At 33.0% G+C, this 26,757-nt stretch overlaps 1 protein-coding gene and 2 long non-coding RNA genes across 5 annotated transcripts; 1 reads left to right on the top strand and 2 right to left on the bottom strand.

Annotated features, from left to right (window-relative positions):
* Positions 1 to 969: 969 nt before the first annotated feature.
* On the bottom strand, positions 970 to 5,788 carry LOC105318474 (uncharacterized). 2 transcript variants are annotated; one of them, XR_010709311.1, is made up of 6 exons: positions 5,419 to 5,788; positions 5,032 to 5,106; positions 3,115 to 4,925; positions 2,847 to 2,901; positions 1,437 to 1,504; positions 970 to 1,347 (listed from the first exon to the last, which is right to left on the bottom strand). It is a non-coding gene; the product is annotated as an uncharacterized lncRNA (long non-coding RNA). The 2 variants fall into 2 exon arrangements; XR_010709310.1 differs by having other exon boundaries at positions 5,423 to 5,787.
* A 4,296-nt stretch (positions 5,789 to 10,084) lies between these two features.
* On the bottom strand, positions 10,085 to 15,759 carry LOC105318476 (reticulon-4-interacting protein 1 homolog, mitochondrial). Of its 2 annotated transcripts, none has more exons than XM_066071191.1 (10): positions 15,616 to 15,759; positions 15,031 to 15,379; positions 14,583 to 14,734; positions 13,814 to 13,882; positions 13,410 to 13,534; positions 12,210 to 12,258; positions 11,735 to 11,871; positions 11,106 to 11,283; positions 10,730 to 10,822; positions 10,085 to 10,321 (listed from the first exon to the last, which is right to left on the bottom strand). In XM_066071191.1, exons 2-10 carry the CDS (start codon positions 15,338 to 15,340, stop codon positions 10,199 to 10,201), a joined length of 1,236 nt encoding a protein of 411 aa, XP_065927263.1. In that variant the 5' UTR covers positions 15,341 to 15,379; positions 15,616 to 15,759; the 3' UTR covers positions 10,085 to 10,198. The 2 variants fall into 2 exon arrangements, with proteins under 2 accessions (XP_065927263.1, XP_065927262.1); XM_066071190.1 differs by having other exon boundaries at positions 15,612 to 15,734.
* A 114-nt stretch (positions 15,760 to 15,873) lies between these two features.
* LOC117691600 (uncharacterized) lies at positions 15,874 to 25,188 on the top strand. The gene is made up of 4 exons (XR_010709257.1): positions 15,874 to 16,228; positions 18,831 to 19,491; positions 21,453 to 21,546; positions 21,859 to 25,188. It is a non-coding gene; the product is annotated as an uncharacterized lncRNA (long non-coding RNA).
* Positions 25,189 to 26,757: the final 1,569 nt, after the last annotated feature.

Genomic DNA, 26,757 nt, shown 5'->3' with positions numbered 1-26,757 from the left:
CACGCATTTGCTTTACTTTTAAAAGCTGCTTTCAAATGTATTTTTTAGTTAATTAACTTAAGTAATTATGATAGAAAAGTTTTACTTCGTTACATACGAAAAATACAAAGAAAACTATACGAAAAATACAAAGAAAATTGTATAATAGCTTGTCGTAATTAGTCTGAATTATACTTTTTTTTCTTAGTGTATATTTCTATTAAGCATATACGCGCGTTTTCATTGTTGGAGGTTTTTTAAGGCTAGAAATTATGCAAATCTCCCTTAATACCCAAACCAATACGCTAAATAATGCAGTGCACTCTGATATTAAAATAGATATGAAAAAGATATTGACGAGATAAATGTTTATTAAATTACGCATGGAAAACGTTCAAAAGGCCTTGTTTAATGACAAATAATGAATTTTGCACGTATTGATTTTCACCCCCCCCCCTTTCCAAATTGCTGGATCCGCCTCTGATATATATATATATATATATATATATATATATATATATATATATATATATATATATATATATATATATATATATATATATATATATATATATATGTATTTATAAGTCCCTACATTGATGGATAAATGAACTCAGTTCTCAACTTTACGTTGGATATTCTTTATTGGTTTATTTTTTAATGTTATGGAGTATTCTCTTATGACAAGCACGGGGTCCTGCTTGCTCCATGTAAAATTGTAAAAACCCGTTAATGAAGAGCATTTATCATTTGGAATTTAAACTGTCTGCATTTAGTCTCTTGGGGCCTTTTCTTTCTCGCTGTTCGGGATGTATTACCATTGTCATATTATAACACACTGCATATTGTTAATATTGAAAAACAGTCTGCATCTAGTCCAATAGGACCTTTTCCTGTCTATATTCTTGATATATGACCATCGTCATATTACGTCACATTGATGACCAGCTTTGAGGAGGCTGGCGTACTCAACAACTAGAAAAAAATTCATACTATTTTAACTTTTAATTTGAATGTTATATCTAAACCTTTTAACAGAAATAATCTTATAGAGATTAGGATAGTCCAGCCCTCTAAAGGATCATCCTAGTTTGTTTTCCTATCCTTCATTGGTTCACCCTCTTCCTCCGTAGAGGTCGATTTATTACAGTTACGAATAAATGTCAACGGAGACACTTGCTTCCATCTCCTGATGATAATGACGATGATGCCAATGGCAGCGATTGCGGCTATTGTTACTCCAACAGCCGTACCGATTGTGGCGTCATCTTTGTTCGAATAACTTTTTTCTGTGAAGGTAAAGTTAGGAGTAGTGGTTTGATTGTTGTGTTCCAAAACTTTGATTTCCCACGCCAGGCTAAGTTCCACCTAAAAGCATGAAAACGAAATAATGTAATAAAAATGTATTGTCATGAACAAGTCTCTTCGATCAATTTAAAACGTTTCCATGGCCTTACCCCAGTTAAAAGAAAAACGGCAGTCCACAGACGGTTCATCTTCCTAAATACTCCTCATGTTTCATATACTGTTAAAATAAAATATTTTATATCAATCCGTCCGAAAAAGAGGAATCGTTATTATAAAAATATATATATAAACAAATACGCATTTTTGGGACCTTACGGGCTTCTTATCATGCAGTTGTTTTATTTTGATTGGGGATTGAAATGACATAATTCTTGATTATACTTGAAAAATTATTGAGATTGACTCGCACATATTTATATATCGCATATAAAAACAAAAGTAACCCCTGGCCACAGGTTTTTACTAACTACGCTTGCCTTGGAGCATGATATATTTATTGAAAAGCTTACCTATACCAAATATACATATGCCTGTTTTCCGTGTCAAGTCTTCAGGTATAGGGCAACGTAGAGCAGACCCTTTACACTTCAACACAGAATTTTAAACTAACAGTCTCTAAATTTTTACTCTACCTGTATGAAAATTTACAAAATCCCTTGTTCTAAAAAAAAAAAATCCACAACCATATAAACAAAACAAAGAGGGTTGTGATTATGTGACTTTCATTTCTCTTGCGAACAATGCACTTGTAATAGTCAATGCAAATAAATAGATTATAAATTTATATTAAAAGCTCGAATTCCTATTCCAAGGCTTTAACATCTTCAGTTGGTTTAGAATTGGAAAACATCAAGAAATTTAAATCAGTCAAGCTAAACTTTTGTAGCAATACTTACAGTCCAGAAAAAAAATATCGTCGATATTTTTTAGGCAGAAAATGCTTTTAATTGCTTCTCTATTTTTGCCAAAAGGAAGCGGAACGCAAGAAAATATATATATCCGTATTAATGCAAATAAGTAAGATCTCATTTTTGAAGATCAACACTTTTCTTAAAATTATGCTTATTTGTTTGTTACACTGGGGCCATCAACTGAGTTTTCCTCTCTGAGATAAATCTGAATTATTGATTCTTATAAAAGGATGAAAGCTAGGTTCTCTCAGAAGTTTTACTATTTAATCGATAAGCCGAGCTTATTGTGCAGTGGCTGCATCATACGTGACACGCTGAGCAATTCTCCGACAATCAAAACCCACAGATTTCGTATTTCATGTTACACATTTAAGTTTACTGTGTGCAATTCACACGGTGAGTAAACCTCACGTCAACAAGTTGCGTTTTTTTCACATTTTCCTACAAATGGAAACGTTTAAAAGGTGTTTAAATACAATTGCATGTACACCTAGTCATTTTTTTAATGTGTGCTTAACCTATTCAAAACATTTTTCTGCTAGCATATTAACACAAACAGTCAAACCCAATATTGTGGTTTTTTGACACATTACTAGTTGATGCCATTCCTCTCGCAATATAATAAATATTTGTTTTTAATTAACTTACCCGTGTGCATACAGGCTTCGTTGAATTTCAGATGTCTCTTATATCTAAAAGATAGCTAAAATCCGAGGAAAAAATTGCCTTTGAATATTATAATGGTCATATATTATAAATCGAAATAATCACGAAACCTCACTGTTTTTAAATGAGTCACCCAAAATTCGCAGCAAATTGTAGATTTGTAAATGAATAAACAAGTAATCTTTCGTTCAAATCTTATCAAATTTCAAATTTCTTTTTCTGGAATGGCTAACAAGTCTATGAAACAAACCTTTTCCCTCCGAAATCCTCAGTTATTATAACGGTGTTACAGATTGAATCTAAATATAGATATAGGAAACCCAGTAAATCTGTTCAGAATTCCCAACGTTTATAAATAGCTAATAAAAATGCCCATAGATACGTCACACCGATTTTAAATTTCTCTAGCTTGAATCACTTTATTTTAGCCTTTAATATTCAACAAAGGGATTAGTTATTATGTCAACGTTCACAATAACCTTAAACTTCCTTTAAAGGAGGATTTCATAGTGTATAAACATTGGCTCTGAATAGAAATTAAACTTATACAATGTATAGATATTTTTAATCCCTGCAACTGACACACGTTGAGGAAATTGTAAATCATCTTTAATAATATATAATTGTGACAATATAGAGGGTACTCAAGTCGGTATCATAAAAAGGGCAACACTAACCGGTCCAGTCATTGGTTAAGTAAATGTTAGCGTCTCCCTCTGATAGTTTGTTACATTACTAATACATGGTTGACCTTGCTTGTGGGTTTTTTCTTTCAGAAAGTTGAATATATATTATTATGTTTTTTCTACAGCTGGTACGATTCATGGATAACCAAAGACTCGCCGGTGCCTCGAACTTCACACACGTGCAGCGTCTGAAGTCGCTGGTTGCAGACGATAAAAGGCATGTAAAATACTTCCACAAACACTTATATCATGACATCCAACTCGCTCACTGTGGTGACTCATAATCGATGGCTGTTTGTGTACACACGTTATATGATAGGAAAGCGATTCTGGTACATAAATTACAATATTATATAACCAAATCTTTTACGAAATATAAAAAGCTAATTGGTTGAAACTAAACCTAGGTTAAATCTCTCATAATTAGAGAAAGATAGATTTAACAATAATCAATAAATAATTGATCAATTGTACATAGAGTCACTAGCTGGTGTGCCTTTAACTCTGCATAATATTTGTAATTGTTATATTTACATACTTTAAAATCAGAATAATGCATGTACTTTGAAATGTTGATTAATGATAGTACAGTGTACATGTATAATGCACTAAAGAGTTAATTGGAGTGGATTATAATCTATAACACCTTTTGTTTTGATGGGATCGTTATAATCTATAACATCATTTTGTATTGATGGGATCGTGAATTAAAGTCTCCTTGAAACTGAGATTTTAACTCAATCCGTGAAAGTTGATCAGATTCTCCCGAATCATAATGAAACCACAGTACCCAGTATATAAGCTTTGTAGCAAATAAAGCCTGCCGTATTAACATGACAGTAACTGTAAGATCAGAAAGCTGGATGGTGAACAAATTCATTAGATTTATCTCAACTTTAAAATACGATGTTTTTGGCCATAAACCTTTATTTTGTAAAAAAAAAAATATAAAAATTCCAAAATAGTTAAGTTTTAAAATTGGAACACTTTCTTACATCTTTAATCAAAGTTCTTTGGCTAAAGGAGGTAAATATAGCCTAAAAATGTCCACCACCTTCAAGCCTTGTTAATCTTGTTTCGCGTTCCCACCCGTCATTGGCACTCCATCGTCGGCCCCAGATCCCGAGCTGTTGGAGCCGCTGCGTTGACAAATGACCGGGAAATTTACTTTCTTCCGCTTCATGATAACAATAATGACGATGATCATGAGGACAGAGACAGCGATTGTGCCTAGAGTTACTCCAACAGATGTGACGTCATCGCTGTCCGCTGAACTACTTTTTGAAGCGTTACTTTTAGTGAAGGTTGCGTTGGGGGTTGTGGTTTGATTATTGTTGTCCAAAACTTTGATTTTCCACGTCAAGCTTGGTACCCACTTATGAATTCATGAAAACAATTCAAAATGAAAAACGTGAGAATAAACGTGATATGAGATTGTCATGTTAAAAACGAACTATATAGTGAAATCAGTAAAAACGTACCAGAATTGCGCTTAAAACAAATACAAAATCAAATTGTTGGTCCATTTTATGAAATAAACTGCAGGGTTGCTCCTACTGCAAACAAACAATATAAACTATTACTTACATGTCGTTGTGTCTTACACTATAGTTAATATAAAACCGTCCTATTCCTCCGAAATATAAGTTGGATTATTTATATAAGTCAAGATCTTAGATTTTTTTTCATTCTTCACTTATGATAATTATTTTATATATTTGTTTCGCATTTTATCGAGAAATAATTGGAATGAAGCTTTTATTATTAATTATTAACACCAGAAAACTTATACATCGAGATCTGCGTTATAGAGTAGTGACTCGTATGAAACCGAAAGCAAGCACAATTTTAGATATGTACATGTATACCAACCCCTCTAATCGCTCACATCACATTTTATGGAAAGAAAATCGTCAGTTCTGCAATATTTTACATGTAACTACACAACAATGTAAAAAACAAACAAACAAACAAACAAATCCAACGGCTGTTCCTTGACTGTACACGGCTTGCAGTTTTCTCTGTTGCATGGAATATATGCACAATATGAACAAAATTTCCAGTCCTACTTATGAAAGTTTTCAAAATCCCTAGCTTTTTAAAAAAAATGAGATTGAATAATTCACAACCGTCTGACACAACACAGTATATTAAAGACAGCTGCACTGAATAATAACTCTCATATTCAGTATTCCCAAGTGTTTATATGCAGGAAGTAGGGGGGCAAAAAAGCGCACATGACTTTAACGGGCGTCTCACAAACTACTTAGGTTTTTTTTTTCTTAATGACTCCGTTTACAGAAAAAATTAATGTTTCCTATCAAGATTTAAGTTAAAGTGTAATCTGCACATAAATTGTTTGAATTAAAGATATCAAAATAAGGAATTCATTTGATGACCTTTCAAAAATGTATTCATGCATGAAGGAAAATTTATATATAATTGCATCTTTTTCAATACATATTGTAACACTGACACATACAAAGACTGACCCCAGACGTCTAACAATCCAAATACTTGTACTTGTTCATTACAGTAACTCTTTGCACGGATTTTCATATCTATTACATGTAAGATTTTTTCTTTGGCGGGGGGGGGGGGGGGGGGGGGGGTCTACTACCTTCCTCGCCCATACGAACCACCGAAGATAACTGTCCGTTCATTGGTTGATTATTGGAAAGGCTCGTACTTCATAAATATTATATGTACATAATTTTGTAACACATTGTTATCATATTTTGCCAAGAAAATTGATGTGATTAAATAGCTTTTCTGAATTAAACTAAAGTATAAAGGAAATTGTAATATATTTCATGGAAAGGGGGGGGGGGCAGAAAATTCATTGCTTTGTAAAGTCTAATTGAATTGACAAACGTAGCAATTGGCAACATATATAGTTAACAAGGTGGAAAAAGGAATCTTGTTACCTAATTAGATGTGATTTAAATATTCGTTGAATACTAATTAAATGTGATTTAAATATTCGTTGAATACTAATTAAATGTGATTTAAATATTTGTTGAATACTAATTAAATGTGATTTAAATATTCGTTGAATACTAATTCACGTGGGTTTCTTTGTTGAGTTGATCCTGTAAATCACAAACATATGTTTGTTGTTAAGATAGTTGAAGCTTATGATTCTTGATAAAACAAGGGGCGTGATATTTTTCATAAAAAGAAGTCAATGATTTAAGGTGGAATAACACACCTGGAAAAAGTCACTCAAATTAACAGGAAATCTTTTGATAATGACAGATATAATGATGAATAAACTGTAGAAATGTCAAATAAGCGAAAAATTTGCAGTTTGGGGATAAAAAATGAATATCTAAAATAACTAGAACTTTTTTTGTCTTCAACAAAAAGTAAGGACTTTTCGACATCCCATTTTCCCCTTTTTTTAAATGTAAAAAAAAAATTAATCTTTAATCTATTTCCAGAATTTCTGAACGCCTTGGTATAGCCAGTTGCATAGATAGGAACTTATGAGTAGTGCAATGTCATAAGAAAGATAACTCCATAATTTTACAAGTACCTACACTTCTAATTTTCAGAAGAATATTTTCAAAAAATCATTTTAAAGTGATTTTCATTCCTCGAACACAAAACTTGGTATGCCTACAGTATTTATGCTTAACATTCTTAGAGCAAAGCGAGATAACTCTTTCTAAAAAAACGTTTGAAATTTATACAAGTTGTGATCTTTAATTAGGCCCTATAAACCCCTATAAGGAGTCAAAAAGAAGCCCCTCGGACCATAATTTTAAGATTGTACTCTTTATTCTATAAAATAAACTGAAAAGATTTTGGGATTCGGATGAAAAATAAAATAGTTACAGCTAAAGGGCTGTTTTCCACAATGGCCCCTTCCGACCCCTTATTTTTTCGAATTGTCTACCCAAAACTTTTTCCGGTCTGCGGATTGTGTGTGTCATTATATAGATGAAATATTGTAATATCAACTTGAAAACTTTTTGAGAAAATGACGCGTAATTTTTATTAAACATTGAAACTCCCATAGACGATTTTCATTGATCTATTTAACCGGAAGTAGTCAACATATTTTAATAAAACTCAGAATGTATATCAATTTCTTCTACCTTAATAATGTCCAGGAATCGAATAAAATTTTAAAGGTCATTTGAATGTTTTTGTTTTTTCATCCCCTTTTTCTAAATTTTTGAGCTTTATATTTCAAAAATGGTAAGATACAGATACTTGTCAACGCTTACAATTTTGTTCGGCTAGACAAGGTTCATCTAATTCTAAAATTTTAACGTTCAAACTTAAAAAATAAACAAAATATTGCGTTTTCTTTAATTTTTAGAAGCGTCCCTCTAGGTTCCGGTAGGACCGGAACCGGAAGTCCATAACCTTACATTCCATAGACTGACGGGTTTGCTGTATAACTGTTACATAATTGAATCAATATATCTGCCAGCTTTTAAAAAATCGCTGTCAGAAAACTGTCGAGTATAATAATAAAAAAAGACAAAAACAATAGGTCTTTTCGACCGAAAGTCGAAAAGCCCTAATTATTCCAGTAAGTAACAACAAAAGCCCCTGCGGGATTCGAACTCGGGATGTACGGATCACAAGTCCGACACTTTATCCACTTGGCTATGGAGTAACTTATATATCTCAGTCCACGAAATCCTTTTAATGAAATGACATTTTGTTTCGATCAGCAGTCAGCCATTTTGTGATGATTTGTTATTCCACCTTTAAGTTAATTTATAACAAGTGAAAAGCTGTCAATGTGACAGCAAATCGGGTTTTCTTTAACCGATATGTGAACTGTATCCATAATCCATGTCAACCCCTATCCAGTGAAATGGAGTACCCTATATGCAATACTTTTTGCCAAAAAATGACTAAGTTTAAAAGCTGGTATTTTTTCGATAAATTATCGGAAATCAAAATCCTAGCAATATGCACACCTCTAATATATGTACAATTGCTCTGCAAAAGAACAACTTCCAATCTTGAAAACTGTAGGAGGAGTTATCCGTACAATGAGGGTACCCTATATGCAATACTTTTTGCCAAAAAATGACTAAGTTCAAAAGCTAGTATTTTTTCGATAAATTATCGGAAATCAAAATCCTAGCAATATGCACACCTCTAATATATGTACAATTGATCTGCAAAAGAACAACTTCCAATCTCGAAAACTGTAGGAGGAGTTATCCGTACAATGAGGGTACCCTTTAGGCAGCCGCCCGCCCGCCCGCCATTTTCACCATTTTAATAACCGGATTTTTCCGTTAGAAAACCCGGTAAAAACGTTGATTTGCTAAGGGAAATAACCTTATCACCAGAAATCGTTTTCATAACAAATAGCATGTACATATGTCAACGGCACAGAGATAACTTTAAAAAAATGTTAATTATCATTATGAATAAGATTGTTAAGGTCAGATGACACGTTCCTCGAGAATCTTTTTTCTATCTCCTCGTAATAAAGAGTTCCAATAAAAAATATTAATTTTATAATAATTTTTACTTTAAAAATGTTCAAAATTTACTTGGATTTGGTTACGTGTCTAGATGGTCGAGTGGTTAGAACCGTGGCCGCACACTACCAGAATGTGTATAGGTTCTAGAGGTCGTGAATTCAAAACCTCGCCCCGGCGGAGATATAATTCTTATATAGTGAAATTCGTTGTGCTGTACATGTATTCATTTTTATATCAGCAATCCAAGTGTATTTTCAAGAAGATTACATAGAAAATTGCATACTTAAGTATTTTGCAGAAATGCCTGGTAAGGTACCCTAATTTTTTGCAAGAAAGCTTGTCAAAGTAGTAGTAAACCATTAACAAATTCCTGGAAAAAGTTATCTAAAATTGAGGAACGTGTCGTCTGACCTTAAGCTTCATCACTTTTTAAAACTATGATACCTTTTCATACACTAATGACTTACAGGGCAATCTTTACAAGTAAACTATTAAATCATTTACAAGATTGATCAAGTCCAAGATATTCACTTAACTTTGAAAATTTAGTGCAAGGTACATCGGTATGATATTTTAGCTGTCACTTACAATTGGTAGAGATCACAGTGTATAGTATGTTAGCCAAATAAGATTAAAACTATCAAACAATGCAAACAAAACACCTTTAATTTCTTCAATAATTAACACAGTAATATCATGCATTTACTACTCTTCATAGTGCTTCAACTTTTACATATAACTATATTCAAACAAAATAAACATATTTATAATTTTTTACATGTGCTTTGGATATTCAGAAAACTAAGCTTAAACATCAGCAAGGACTGAAGCTTTTGAAAGATGATTATTCAGACAATGTTTACTGTTACAATAATCATTGTTTTCTGAACCTATCCTTTCAACACTGACACATGTTTTATATTCTAACATCATGCTGTTTTATGAACCATGATAACAACTTACATGTAATTCAGAAATCACTTTTGCATGAAACCTTCATCACACATGCTCACACTGTTTAAAGTCAATGCTCTAAATTATTGCATTACATTATCTGAGTGTTAAGGACGATCACTTCTCTTTATGTTAAGGATGATTTTCCCTCTGCATGTTAAGAATGATCTTCCCTCTGCATGTTAAGAACGATTTTCACTCTGCATATTAAGGATGATCTTCACTTTGCACTTTAGGGATGATCTTCCCTCTGCATGTTGAGAACAATCTTCCCTCTAGCGTGACCCTCCTCCATTTTACTGTAAGCTTTGTCTGCTTCCTTGAAAGAAAACTCACTGTCTAGGACGGGTCTAATCTGAAACAGTAGAGAAAAAACAGGGTGTAGTATTACATCTCTTCTTTCATAATATCGCTTTCAGTTTGAGATGATTTAAAAACTATTTTACCATATTATCCTACCACACCTTAACCCCACCTTCTCTCTCAATTATTGTTGTATTACCTCTTTCTCTTTCTTTCTTTTCAATCTAAATTGTCTCTCTCCTCATTATTGCATCTTTTTTAACCTAACTCTTCTCTCTCCATCATTGTTGTATAATTATTTTTCTCTCTCTCCTCTCTCTCCCCCCTCTCATTACTGTACTATTTTACCCTATACATCTTCTCTTTATCATTAATAGTTTTTCCCAATATCCCTCTTCCCGCAATGAGATATTATGATATTACATCTCTCTTTCAGTGACATAAATTATTACTTCCCAACCTCTTCTCTCTCTATCATCTTCTTTACTGTTAACAGATGGTTACTGCTTGGTTTGAACATGGCCCATCTGTAACTCCGACCATCTTTAAATCCCTGTTGACGTAATAAAAAGATTTTTAACTGATATTTGTCAACATATATAATCATAGCAGTGTCAATGGTTTCATCGGATTTTATTCAATATTAAAAGTGTTTAGAACAGTTTGAATCTCTTTTGCCTAAATAAATTATTCCTAACTCATTTAACTTATAAACTGAATCACCTAACAATTTCCATATTTATATCTAGAATCTCCCCTGTAATACATTGGCTGTCAGACTGGCACCTGATCAAAGTACATTAGTATACAGTAGTACTAGCTACCTATAATCTCACCTGTAATACATTGGCTGTCAGACTAGCACCTGATCGCAGTAGACCAGGCACAATCCCATAATCATCGGCATTCTGTAAAAATGGTGTCTTTATTGTCACAAACTTGGAGTTGTTCCACTTCTTAAGTAGGTCAAATGAAAAATCTACTCCTCCATGGATATCTAGAATGAGGTCATACCTGAAATTGTAAAATCACTAAGGGATGAATCTACGGACTGTTGATTGAATCCCAAAGCTCTAAAACATGTTCATAGACTACTATTTTTGACTTTATAGTAACATAACTTAATATTTGTAAAGGTTTTATACAATAGGAGCAGCACCCCTAGTTGCTGTTGCATATATGATGTTTAGTTATATTGTTGCAGTCATCAAAATTAAGCTTATCTATACAAGCAGATGTACATGTTTGTTGGGAAATTATAAAATCAACAAATCACTAACTATTGTATCAAAGTAAATGATATATATTCGCAGTCATGAAACTTAATTCTTGCAATTACTAAATTTTACACCCACTGAGTGAACCAGCTATAAGTCTATAATCCCTTATTATTAATGTTTCAAACAATTTCATATATTCATAAAGTATGATCAAATTAAATGAGACAGAACTAAGGACTACATACCCTTTCATGTTCATCAACTCCTGCTGGACATTCTGTGTTTTGTAGTCAATCACATGATCAGCTCCAAGGGAGGAAACCATGGTAACGGCATCAGTGGAACAAGTCGTTGTTACTATGGCCCCCCAAGCCTTCATCAGCTACAAAGGTAAAATGTCATCAACAATGATAAAATTGTGTCAACTTTCAAATAAATTCCAGTATATCAGTAAGTCTGATAATATCAGCAAGCTCTCCAATACTTCAACTCCTTGCACATTAGGTATTACATCTTGATTTAATTCAAAGAAATCATAGTGACTGTAATTAAACCAATGATTTTTTCTTGTGTTGAACCGTTGTTGTTGTATAGCAAATTCAAGTTGAAACCATAAAGGCTTACTGGACAAACTCTTACAAGATCAATGTTGAATGGAATGAAAAAGAAATGGTAGATAGAGAGTGAGGAAAGAAAGAGGGAGATAGAAGGAAAACTGACCTGAATGGCAAAAGTCCCAATTCCTCCAGACCCACCATATATCAGCACTCTGCAATACACATGTATAATGTAGATGCAGCATGTAGAGTCATGTAATCATTAAAAATTCAACTCAGAGAGAGAGAGAGAGAGAGAGGCAGACAGACAGACAGACAGATATATACATAGAGAAAGAGAAAAGCACTTTTAATTAATTGAATCTGACATTAATCCAGTTAGTGCTTAACAAGGCCGAGTACAGAACGAGTACGCACACTTTCGCGCAGCGTTTCATTTGTATTGTGACGTCACCTTTTTGCTTTGTTGACGCCATGGCGTGATAGTTTCAACTGCAGATATTCAGCAAAATTTGTTGAAAATAGCTCGTTTGATGCGTAAAATTGATATAATATTGTGGAATAAACATAAATGTCTCGAAGTATAAGCTTTATTTGGGCTCGGGTAGAAAACGTGAAGAGGGTTCAGCAAGCCTAGCCCTCTGTCACGTTTTCTTAACCCGCCTAAATATAGCTTAATTCATATATTTCGAGACAGTAACCATGAATTTTATATTAATGACCCTTAATATGTGATGTTATATGTTTCTTTATTACTTAAATATGTCTGAATGTTTTAATAATACTATAAAGATCACCATTTCCGCCTTTGTTAAATAAAAAATAGCCATAATCTGACAAATCTGGGAAATGAGGCTTACAAAAAACAACTTTCATAAGACCCTTGGAACAAACCAGGAGGTAAAAGGTTTTTTTTATTTGACTATTTGATGCCTTTTAGCAATAACTTTAATATGTAGAACTGAAAAAGAAATCCCTAGGGCAGAAGTTTAAAAAAATGTGCAAAATTGATACATTTCAAGCAAAATCCCATAGGGTCTTATGTTAAAAATTAACAAACTCTGAGATGACCCCTTAAACAAACGGTGTGGTAAATGTCTTATTTTTTTTTATCTTAAAATAATAATTATATCAGTAGAAATTCATGTAAAAAATTTCATTCAAAAATCTAGGGCAGAACAAATTAGACCCGGCCTCGTTAATAGGTATGAATATATAGTGGGGGTAAAAAAAGTCAAGTCTTAACTGGAACTTGAACCCAGGATCTCTGTATCAGATACATGTATAGTGTACGTGTGCCAGTGCTCAAGATATATTAATTATTGAACAACATTCTCACTCCTGTTAACCAGGTGACATATACCTTTTACTAGCTGTGTTGTTCTCTTTTAATTCCCCAACATCACACAGGGCTGTCATCACCGTGGAAACCACATATGGAAAAGAGGCAGCCTCAACATCAGTGAGATTGGTGGGAATCTTTGAAATCTAAATACAATGTAGACATATATATTACTAATCAATTAATTGAAAAGTCATACATGTACAGTAAGACACAGTTATAATGAATCATGAGGGACGGGCGATTTTTCTACGTTATAAGCGTAATTCGTTATATCCGTCAATTATACAATATGTAATAAAGTCAAGGGGAATAAAAATTGCTTCGCTGTAAGCATCAATTCATTATAAAAGTGTTTGCTATAACCATGTTTTACTGTACACAGTGTAGTTTTATAAATTTGAGTAATTCCCCTGTGTACTTACATGTGACTCTGATGTGACTGTTAATTCAGCATGAGACCCCTGCCTGAATGGGGATACTGTGCCCCAAATCTTGAATAAAGACAATTTGTTAGATATTATTTAATTTCTAGTATAGGAATACAGTAAAACTTCTTTAGTTTGAAAATGTATATACCGAAATCTTGGTTTACTCTATTGGTTTTGTAAAGTCACAGGCAGAATTCTTCACAAAACTTTGAAAAAAACATTTCTACAGTAACTGTTATAAAGAGAATTTATACAACTTTACAGATATTGCACATTCATTCAATTTTAATCTGGAAGAGGTTAAAAATTACAAAATTTACATCTTTCCCAACAAATCATTTAATTTTTATAGTCTTTTAAGTTAGCCATTTCATACCAATTAATATAACTGCTTGATCATGAATGCTTTTCTTTTTCAATTTTAACTCTGACTACATATGTATATTATTTTAGGTTTCCAAAAAATGTATTGATATTTTATGTCAGGACCTCAATAAATACAAAATATATTAATGTAGTTAAGAATATGGAAGGAAAGATACATAAACAAATTTTGGTATACTTATTCATATATACAGATATATCATAATGGGATAATAAATCCAATGGTTCCTAGAAATTAACTTTTGTGAAATTTTACTGTACTGTTGACATCTGCATCTTTTGTATTATATACCCATACTAAACACACATAATTGTCTTTTCATTAAAATCTACAGTAATGAGTTCTCTCATTATGGATCTAGATGTCTCCAATACTAACCTTGTCGCCAGATTTGAATCGTTTTACTTTCATTCCTGTTTTGAGTATAGTTCCAGAAAAGTCCCTTCCAAGGATCAGAGGAAACTCAGACTGAGGGGCATGGAGCCGTTCTTTGTTCCTTACAGCGTTTAACATTGCTCGACCATAACCCTCTGATAGAAGAAATCAATTTACATGTCCATGGCATGTACTTAGATACATGTACTTGATTAATAATTAAATAAATCATAAATGTCAGTATCATACTGATTTTTCAGACCTTATCCTTATGATACATGTACATGATCGGTGTAGCAATAAACTTTCTGTTTCCACTTTATTTTCCTAATATCCAAAGTCTTATTTGTAATACATATATCCTTAAAAAAAGAGACCTAAAATCTTGCTTTAATTTACTTAATTGTTTTGAACAACCCCGTTTAGTGTATAATCTGATTACTCTCATTACCTCTCATTCTGATGTCCAGCATGTTCAGACTGGCAGCATTCACAGAGACAAGGATATCGTCTGGGTGGAGGATTCGAGGGACCCTCACTGATTCCGACCACGTTAATTCTTCATTTCCACCATACCGCCTGATCTGCCAGGCCTTCATCACACCTTTCAATTCTCGGGGTTCTGCTCTTGTGCGCTGCCATCGCTTGGAGGATTGTTTCAGGAACGTGATGTTTGACTTTGGATGGGATGAGCATAAGTATTTGATCTGAGATTGAAGGAGGAGGTTCCGTGCCATAGTTGTGAGCAGGCCTGCTTCCATTATCACTCTTCAGCTATATTACTTTGTTGACACCTGGATCTATTTAAAATCAGTTGGTCAGCTCTGCTCATGACGAGAGAGAGAGAGAGAGAGAGAGAGAGAGAGAGAGAGAGAGAGAGAGACTATAACAAAGCCGACTCTTACATAAAGCACCACCAATGCTTTCTAATACTCTAAGCCATTTAAGGTACTTTGGTGCATAAAACAGACGACACACTACAAAATATCGTATTATTTACAAAGAACAATGTCCGTAAAAGTAGCAACTTACTCACCAAGTGGCAATTCTCTTGACGTCCATTTACTTTCATTATCTACTTTTGTTTTCTTCTGTTTTATTTTTATAGTCTGTCAATGTTATTTTACTCGATTTGAAAAAAAAGGAGAAAAAAGAAAGGTCTTTTAAAAATGATTGTTTAGTGCACAATAACTAACGTTAAGTAACAGAGTAATGTTTCTACAGTATATATATAAAAAAAAAATAAGAACACCAAAGTCATGTTATGTCCAACTTACTAATTTCCGATGTTCCGTGTGGACGATGAATAATGGAATAATTGTATCAACACAAACAGAAAGTAAAATTCGGCGTAGGCTATACTGTTTCAGGACTATGATATCGCGGGTTCTATGGTATCGCGGTATTTCTGCTTTAGTATAGAAGCACGCGCTGAAATTGACATTTGACGTCGGGATATTTTTAGACATAGGAAACAGAGACACGCTGAACATCACTGAGGCATACAGTGGAATATAATAGAGGAACTCACAATAACGTTAGTTTCTAGAAATATTTATGTATTGATAAATTTTTCGACATAATGATTTAACTACCGCGATATCACAGGACCGGCTCATACACACGAGATGAATAACAGTTTGTGAAAGGTGAGATTGATATACTTAATATGGGGGTTTTATTCAATCTAATCATCACTTTTTTCCCTCGTTTGTCACAGTGCCATATAGTGCCACAGTGATTGATGTAATTTTGCTGAGATTTGGAAGAAACATACATGTAGATTCTACTATAATTGTTTCCTCGCCAAAAAATCAGGAGATTGTGCTGGGACCTGAATACATACATGTCCGAAATGGATTTTAGCGAGTATCCACATTGTTAAAGTTAGAAGTTGAGATTTCAGTCCTCAGGAGTCGACAGTCTAATCAGGGACGTCTATCATATATATATACATCCCTGGTCTTATCAATAATTGAGAAATAAGTAAAAACCTTGATATTGACTATTAAAAAAGTACAGTAACCCTAATTACAGATAGTTTTAACATTGCAGCTTTTAAACATTTTAAAGCAAAAAAACATATTCCCATTGTTTAGGTAACTGTCTATCTTTTTGTGTGCATTGAGGCATGGATATCTTCTTATATTTTGGCCCCTATGCTATAAGATGTGTAGGAATGGTCCAAAATAAAGAATGCACAGATTTCGTAATGGGCTCCTTTGTTCTTTTTGAACATTGATGATATCATGTGAAGTCAATCGTCATCCAGATGATGCAGATCATATAACTCTTAACAAATAAAAACAACCAATTGTATGAAAGTTTTTGCATTTTTTATTATTTTTAAGGAGACATATTTGCAGATGTATAGCCCTATAGCAAAAGTATTCATGATTTTTCAAAGTGGCGGCTTTAAAAAAGGACTAACTTGAAAATATAAAACTATGAAAAAGTATGTAAAACTGCTTTACTCAATATTTCGTGAGATGACCTTTGGATCTTATAATAGATTGGATCCCACAGGAAATTGATAGGTACAGGTTTTTAACGTACTCAGGGGTGATGTTTTGTTGAATGTCAAGTATAACATTAAAAAGTTCATCTTGGGTAGTGATGTCTCTAGCCATGTTTTGGAGTGAGTGCTTTATTTTCAACCAAATGTTTTCAATTATATTAATGTCCGGGGACTGTGCTGGCCATGTGATGGAAGGAATGTTGTTATTAAACTTATATTCACAAGTAATCCTGGCTCTGTGCACGGGTGTATTGTCATCTTGGGAAAGGTAAGGTTTATCAGAAAAATGCCTCACTATAACTAGCCACAAGTGTTCGTCGAGTATGTCAATATACTTTTTTGCCATCAACAAGACACAAAGTCCCACCATCATAAGTTTTGTGATTTCAATTTTCATAGATACGATTAGATTTTTAACCTCATTGGTAAGTTCACGATATTTTCGATCCATTGTTAAACTCCGTATGTTTACGATCACAAAGCGAGGCGCAGATGACAGTAAATATAAAATAACATCTGATTCACTTCCTACATAAAAAACCCAGTGAAAAAATGAACAGATAACTCGAACTTTTCGTAGAGTTATAGCTCTTTTCCCAATCAAGACGCTCAAAGTAGGCCAAAGCCACTTTGAAAACTTGAGAATACTTTTCCTGTAGATATTGATAAATGAATCATTATCAATACGAAGTATTCTATATATTATTTTTATTAGGTCACCTGAGTAATTTCAGGTGACCCATTGCTATCTGTTTTCGTCCGTCGTCGTGCGTCGTCCGTCCTGCATTAACAATTTTACATTTTTAACTTCTTCTTAAAAACCACATGGCTAATTGTTACCATTTTTAGTGTGAGGCTTCTCTATAGTAAGAGGAATCTAAATTGTGAAATTCGTGGCTCTACATGTACCACCCCTGGGTCACCACAAGGGGAGCCGAATATGCAAAAAAAAGCCAAATTTTCAAAAGTCTTCTCTGCTAAGTGGATGAAAGTCATTGACTACCCCTGGATTTATCACAGTTGAACTCCCAGCATAAACCAGTACCCAATTCCAGCTGGGTAGACTGAGACAATGTAGATAAAATGCCTTATCTAAGTGCACACACAACATCAAGTGACCACTGTGAGGTTTGAACCAGCAACCTTTCAGTTACTGGCCTATCACTTAAGACCTCTAAGCCATATGCTCCAAATGATTAAGAATCAATAAATAATTACCTAACTAGACTTTCACAATGGTAATTGCAATGTCATTAAAAGTCCATTTTTCTATATTTTTTTTAAAGCAGAAACTGTCCCCTTTGATGAAATTCACATTATAACTTTAACTTGTGATATATCACAGAAAATATATTAATTTTGTTGTGGCTGCGCACTTCATTTCTTTTAAAAAAAGACTTCGGGAAAATGTGCTATTTTTCATCATTCAGGAATACATCTAAGGAATATGACATATTATGGAAGGTATTATTACCTTTTGTAAACAGCTAAATAAAAGTGCATATCTTGGTATACACGTTTTCAAGATGATGTACCAGGTATATGTATTTTTATGAGGTTTAAACAACTTTTGAATTTTAGGGCTTACTTTGAAAGAAATTGTATGTGTACCTCCTTTTGACGTAACTTGAAATAATAATGATATATAATTATTTAACTTAAATATATACATGTACAATTTTTTTTTAATTGGTTTTGGACTTCTTTTTTTCTAGAATCTCTAATCTTTTCAGAAATATGGCAGGTGAACATGAAGCAAACTTTTTGAAGATTGTTTTACTGTTGATGAGGTATGGATCAAAGGTTTTGCAGCAAAGAATTGAATTTGAACTACGAATTCGGAAATGGCAAACAGTGACTGATTTCTTAAGGGAAAGAAAACATGACATTCTTCATTTGACACTTGATAAATGCAAAAGATGTTGCATAGAAGACTGCAAAATACAGAAAGCAACAAAGTGTTTGATACATTACAGTTTGTTAGAACTTATGTATAAAGATGTTAAAAGAAGTTGCTCAACAAGATTCTATCACTGCTGTTCTTGTCATTTTGTCCCCAAATCTGACTTGGACATCAGTGTTTGGGATATAACACTGACGAGTTGTCTGCTATTGGAAGTCATTGGTTTTGATGATCTTGGACAGAAACAAGCAATTCAAAATTTACGAAATCTACGGAACAGCAAGGAACTACTACACAGAGGAAATGCGAAAATGGATGATGATGAATATAACAAAATGTGGATTAGGTTGTCAAATGATATTAAGGAAATTGCAGAGAAATGTGAACCATATTTCTATTCATCAATTTGTGAGGAAGTAGACAGATTAAAGAATAAATCTCTTGAACAGGGGGAAAGTTACAGGGCACAAGAGTGCTTGAAAGAAGTTAAGGTAAGTAAATAACAATGATCGTTAAAATTTTCTTTATTTCAGTACTTTCTTTATAACATGTAAAAGATGTTATCTTTCTTTGATTATTGAGTAGATCAAAATTCAAACATATATTAAACAAATTTGACCAGGTACTGTAATTGCTGGGTATATATGTAATGCCATTATTTAAATCACGCGATAGGAACTTCCTTATAGTTATATTTATTTTAAATATAAGGAAGTTCTTAACGCGTGATTTTTGATCTATAATATCATGAATATATATATATTGATCAACTCAATAATCAAAGAAAGATAGCTTGTTTTGTAAAACAGTAATTTAAAAAAATGAAATGAAAGTATAATTTACATTTAAGTATTTGTAACAAAATAAATTTAATTGAAGTAAGGAAGTTCCTATCGCATGATTTTTGATCTATGATATATATTATATATATATATATTGATCAACTCAATGATCAAAGAAAGATAGCTTGTTTTGTAAAACATTAATTTAAAAAAATGAAATTAAAGTATAATTTACATTTAAGTATTTGTGACAAAATCGATTGAATTGAAATAATCACCCTTATTACATGGGTGCGTCTTTTTACCCCGAAGAACCCCAAGGATACCCCAATGATAGATATTAATAACTATTTATACCCAAGGGGTCTCATTGGAGTTCAAGAGTCACCTCTTGGTACCCCAAGGATACCCCAAGGATACCCATAAAAACCCCATGGAACCCCAGTGTTAGAAATTAATAACCACTGATAGCCCATGATTCTCATTCGATTCCAAGGGTCACCCCATGTTACGTCAAGGATACCCCAAGGATACTCGTAAGAACCCCAACGGACCGCAATAATAAAAGTTTATAACCAGTGATCCCCAGGAGTCAGGGTCATCACAAGGAACCCATGGTAACCCAATGATAGAAATTAATAACTATTGATACCAAAGGGGTTTCATTGGAATCCAAGGGTCACCCATTGATATCCCAAGGATACCCTTAGGAACTCACGGATACCCCATGACAGAAATTAATAACCATTGATACCCCAGTGCCTGAGGGGTCATATTGGAATCCAAGGGTCACCGTTTGGTACCCAAAAGAACCCAAATGAATCCCAAGGATACCCCGAGAACTCCAGAGAACCCCATACATGTAGATACCTCAATGATGGAAAGTAAATTTGATAACCAAGGCTGGTCTCATTAAATACCAAGGGTCACCCCTGATACCCTAAGGAATCCCAAGGATACCCCAATGTTAAAAATTGATAACTATTGATACCCCAGGATATTATTAAGTTCCTTTGGGTATCCACGGGGTTCCCTGGGATACCTAGTGATTTGTATGGGATATATCAAAGAGACCCCAAGGATATTAAGAGATATAAAATTGTATTTTAGGGTATCTTTGGGGTTCCTTCGGGTATCAAGAATTATAAATTTATATAACCAATATAGGGGTATCCTTAAGAGTTCCTTGGGGTGTGTCTTGGATACCAATGAGTCCCCAGAGGTGTAAAGAGTATAAAATTTGTATTATTAGGGTATCGTTGGGGTTGTATGGTTACCAAGAGTTATAAATGTGTATCATAGGATATTCTTGGAGTTCTGTGGGGTTCTTAGAGGTGTGTCTTAGATACCAATGAGTCCCCCCAGGGGTATCAAGAGTTTTAAATTTGTATTATTAGGGTATCCTTGGGGTTCCATGGGGTTCTATAGTGTATCAAGAGTTAAAAATCTGTATTATGATGGTATCTTTAAGGTTCCTTGGGGTACCAAAGGGTGACCCTTGAACTCCATTAGACCCCTTGGGTATCAAAAGTTATTAATTTCTATCATTGGGGTATCCTTGGGTTCCTGGGGGTATGCTTTGGGTTCCTTGGGGTAAAAAGACCTGCCGCTGTAAAATGATAGCAGTGTGACATATACATTTTTAAGTAGTTATCACTTTTATTTTGAAGAATGAGGATGATTCTATGAAAAGTGTGGTTAAACTTTGGACTACATTTAATTTATCAGAGCTAAATCAGGACACTGAAGTGGAAAACATCTATGGTATGTAAAATAACTGAAAGAATCCAATGAACATGTTTTTCATTTGTTCCTTTTACACATAACAATTATGTAAAAACGCATGTGGCTTGATGTGTAACAGAGTTTTTGTCTTGAAAAAAAATGAAGGAATTAAGTGTCCAAAGTATAACAATGATGAATTTATATCATTGTTGTACATGGTTCTAAATAACGGTAAATATTTGATTTTGTCTGTTCATTAGATAATTTTTAAATAAATAAAGATTAATAGCATTAATGGTGTTACAATGCTCTCTTGAAAACTGATCAGATGCAGTTTTTTACTTTATATAGAATACTCAAAGTCTTGCCTTAAAGACCACAAAGAAAGGATTGGTATGTATGTTGGACCAAAGAGAGCAATGAAGCAGAGTTTGAAGGCGCTTGAAAATCACAGATTCATTATCATTACTGGTGAGGCGGGAAGCGGTAAAACTCGTTTTGGACTTGAGTTGATGTCCCAGATGCAGAAAAAAACCCAGAACCTCATAGCATTGGTCCTCACAGACAGCAGTCAGTGGAACAAATTAGATTTCAAGAAAGAATACATTCTCTTTTTTGATGATTTATTGGGAAAATCGAATGCCAATGATTTAGCTTTTCATGGATGGAGCATGGCTTTTGATTCAATGCATAAAAAGTTGCTTAATAATCATGTGATTATCATTTTCGCTCTAAGAAATTGTATTTGGCATTTAATGAAAGACAGATTAGCTGACTACACGTTGTTCAGATTGTTACATTCATCCAATCCACCAGTAGATCTCTCAGGGGATTTTGGAATGACATCTCGAGAAAAGTTAGAAATGTTGAAAAGGTTTTGTAGATGTAATAATGTTATTGTATGCAATACCCCTCATGAAGAAGAAATGTCATTTGAATGTTCAAATAATGGCCCTTTGTGTATATGTCAGGAATCTCTTAGAATCATTGCAAACATGGACACTTCATGTGGGTTTCCATTTCTATGTGAAGAATTTTTCTCCCAGAAAAAGTTCTTAAAACAGGGATCAAGTTTTTTTCGTGCTCACTCTGCAAGTAGTTATTTTAAAGGACAAGTAGATGAATTGTTAAGTCAAGAAAAATATTTGCATTATGCAGTATTAGTTTTCTTTTTCTTGAAAGATGACTTAATGAGGATGATAGGCTTGGAAGAAATTTTAAAATCTAAAGCAGAAATTATAAAAGTTGTAGGAGTGATAGGAGATATTAGCCCTAAAAAGATAACTAAAGTAACAATAAAGAGATGTCTGAAAGACATGTTGAATATCTTCATCATCTCCTCTGAAAATGGTTACAGATTAAGGCATATGGTTATATATGAAGCTGTTCTATTATCATTTGGAGAAAATTTTTCTGAGGAATTTTTAGAGCTTATCTCCAAGACAGTCCTTTTTACTTATGTTAGATCTAAAGGTTATGTTCCTAAAAAACAGGAGATAATTGTCCAGTTAGATGTTGACATGACAGCATCTTTAGCTAAGAAGCTGATTGATGTTTATGAGTCTGACAAAAAGAAAGCTTATTCTGATGTGTACAAACATCCATCATTTCATGACAAAAAACTTGTTGATTGTTTTTTAGACATTTTGAATGGAGAGGAAAGTTTCAAAGCTTTCCTAAATTCTTTTGTAGCTGGAGCGTGCAAGGAGAGAAAGGATATTTTAGCTGGGGAAGTAATCAGAAGATTTTTTAGCACTTATGAATTTGAGATGGGTAATTTTGTTTTAGTGCTAAACTACGACCTTATTTATACCTTTAGACAATGTATGAATAAATCTAGATTTAAGAAATTATTCTTAGAGCTTTTAGGTCATAAAAACTTTCTTAAGCATATTTTAGTACAAGCTACTTTTTCTGGAGCATGTGAATGTTTTATGCTTTTTCTTAATTTCCTTGATTCAGAAAATGATTTAGAGAATGATTTAGAGACTGATGGAGAAAAGCAAATAGTGACTTACGTAAAAGAAAAAAAACACGACATAATTTTTTATTTACCTGAAATATTGATTATGAATCATAGTCCATCTTTCGGAAATGATTGGAGTGATGCACTGGCAAGGATAGCAAATATGTATACTTGTCCAAAAGATAGGAATAGGTTTTACAAAAACGTAATCAATTATTCTATTTTAATAGGTAAAAAGGACATTGTATTGAAGTTTTTTGATAAAGTTGATACTTATACATCTGACGAGGTATGTGAATTAATGCGTTTAATGTTTGTCAAGAACTATGTAGATTTATTTTGTCTGCTATGCAAAAAATTGAAGAGTGTAAATTTCCATATACTTTCTTTCATATCAGGAGGTTTAAGTATAGAGTGTGTCATATACAGTGGCAATGAAGATATGTTTAATTGTTTTTTAAGTGAAATTCCATGCAACTTTAACAAATGTACCCACTTGGGGAGTACAATACTTCATGCTTGTGAAGCTCAGAACTTTTCTGACTCTACTTTGCTGCGACTTCTTCAGGGACCAGATGGAAAATCTATGTTTACTTCTGTGGATGGATATAAGAGAACGCCTGTTCAGTGCAGGGCATCATACAAAAAAATTAGAAGACTAGATAGTATTGCGTTTCGCTCATGTCGCTCTCCAAAACGTTTTTGGTTAAGTCGTTCTTCAACGCTTAATCGCCAACTTTGGGTAAATAAAAAAAAAGATACACAAGTATCAACAGTTCAACATGTGCATAATGTAGATTGGAGAGATGATACTCTTGTTGTATATTCATCACTGAAGTATGCCCCAATTCTTATAGGTTTCTCTAAATTAAACTGTGGACCGAGATGTAAAGAGTGGTGAGTGTTAGTATTGAGCTCCTTGTACGGGATATGTTTTTCTCGCATTATCACCGGTGTGAGATCGGTTTGTCCGGTGTGAGACAGCAGTGTGAGATTTTTCTGTCTTACACTGTGTATTACTACGCCGTTTTAAAACATAAACAAACGTTGTTTACTGTAGGGAAATGCAAAATGGTGCATTGAGATTATCTATTTAGTAATTGTGTTGCTTAATTAATTACAATTTATTATATTTTTAATTAAAAAACTGTCGTATGCTCTCATTTTGACTTGCACTATTTGAAGCATGCGGAAGGATAAACCGAAAGTAATCTTTTTGAACGTCATAACAGAAAGTTGTCAAACATCATTTTTAAGGTAATAGAATGCGAGAAAAATAATCATTCATTATATACTCGTGTGGGATAGTGAAATTCCACCTCGGGGCCAAGATTCACGGTCTAGGACTCGGCAAAGCCTCGTCCTAGACCGTGAATCTTGTCCCCTCGGTGGAATTTCACTATCCCACACTCGTAATAATGAATGATTCTATTAATTTTCAAGTTTGTCGGTAAAGAAGTTGGCAAATTTAATAAATTTACTTTAATTTTTCAAACAGCTTTACATTTAATGCCCATAAACCTGTTATTTAAATATGATTGCAAAAAACATTTTCATATTACTTAATATTATTAAGTAATATTTTAAAAGACCAAATGAATTAAAGTTCACAGAACTCGTGTCAAATTATAATTTTAAAAATCTCTAAGAAAATTATGTGTATTTATTTGAAATATTGCTGTCTGTTTAACGTAGTTGTTTTCCTGATCTGAGTTATATAGATATGAATTTTGTTATACGTTAATCGTTAGCCTAAACAATTTTGATTAGTTCATATGATATGCAATAAATAATCAAATAACAATAACGATTGTGAATAACATATATCTAAAATTTAAACAATTTCAGTGTTTTTGTTTGTCTAAAATTCATTATTCATATGTTTCTGCATGTTATCATTTAGTATTATATATGTAATAAAATCAAGGTCACACATCTACTTTAATAGGTCTCAGTAAATGTATTTTTTTTTCTCTTTTATTACATAAGGATGAAATATCACGTTGATCTGATAAACACATATTATTGCATTTACTTGATCTCTGCTGTAGGTTATAATATCCTACAATAGTATTACTTTAAGTTTACACTAGTTTAACTACAGTATCAACGACTTCATATATTAAAAAAACATGATTATAAGGAACTATCAAAAGTGAACTGCGGAACACTTGACCAGGGGTTTAGCACCCCCCCCCCCCTTTTTCAAACACAAGGGAGTCTAAATATTGTATACATGTGAATTATGATCATTTTTATGTTATACTGAGGGACTGTACTGCCGAAAGTTGTACTTTCTTAATAAACATTGTTATTTGATTTGTATGATATTTCCGAAATAAAACCAAGCTTTATACCTATGTTTTTTAATGATATTTGTAATTATTTAAAAGGTTGATTATTCATTAACCGATAAGCAGAGATGATACATGTATTCATTGAATTATAATGGGATATTTCTTTTCAGAAAAATGCAATTAAGAAATAAACATATAAATTATCATCTTTTTATGATAAATAACAGAAAGACGTTTGTATATATGTCGGTGATAATCTACTGTGACGGTATTATATCGATTAATAATTATTTTTAATAATATTCTAATCATTTAATGTGCAATCTCTATAGTGAAAATGCCGTTTGCAAAAGCATAGGACATATTTATTTAAGTAATATTTATTTGTAAGTCATATGCTTGGTGTGTTGTTTGTTGTGTTGTTTGTACATTTGTAATTAAGTAATAAATTAAATGTTTATTTGTTTTATACGATATAAAATGGTTTGGGGCAGTTTACGCTTTATAAACCGCAAAGCGGTTTATAACAAAAGCGTAAACTGCTTTTAACCATTTTATATCATATAAAACTAACAAATATTGAATTCATTGCTTATAATTTGGAGGTTTTTAAAGGTAAAACCCCTGTTTACGAGATATCTATACTTACCTGCATCAACTTTTTGAATTTTCCCCGAGCTGCCTACGATCATGCCTGAACTTTTGAGACCACCCCTGTGGTATCATCTAGTGTTTACACATAATGCACAAGCATACTTCCGTTTCAGTTTTGTGAGGGCCTACACAATTAGGACCCAATGAACAGGGATGGGTGATGCAGGTAAGTATAGATATCTTGTAAACAGGGGTTTTACCTTTAAAAACCTCCAGTTTACATCAATATCTATACTTACCTGCATCAACTTTTTGCAGAATTTGTAGCAGAAATATTGGGCGGGAGATTACAATCACTATCATATACAATATGTAATAGTAAAATAAAGAATA

The sequence above is a fragment of the Magallana gigas genome, chromosome 9 (assembly GCF_963853765.1).
Source record: "Magallana gigas chromosome 9, xbMagGiga1.1, whole genome shotgun sequence".
In the NCBI taxonomy this organism is placed as follows: domain Eukaryota; kingdom Metazoa; phylum Mollusca; class Bivalvia; order Ostreida; family Ostreidae; genus Magallana; species Magallana gigas.
This window is presented reverse-complemented; position numbering and strand designations above follow the sequence as displayed.

What these genes read in the sequence shown, in the direction of transcription:
- LOC105318476 (XM_066071191.1), bottom strand. Translation starts at nt 15,340, where the DNA reads ATGGAAGCAGGCCTGCTCACAACTATGGCACGGAACCTCCTCCTTCAA. An exon ending in GATTCAAATCTGGCGACAAG is followed by an intron (nt 13,883 to 14,582) that starts GTTAGTATTGGA and finishes TCTTTATTCAAG; the next exon opens with ATTTGGGGCACAGTATCCCC. An exon ending in GAGTTGATGAACATGAAAGG is followed by an intron (nt 11,284 to 11,734) that starts GTATGTAGTCCT and finishes TTACAATTTCAG; the next exon opens with GTATGACCTCATTCTAGATA.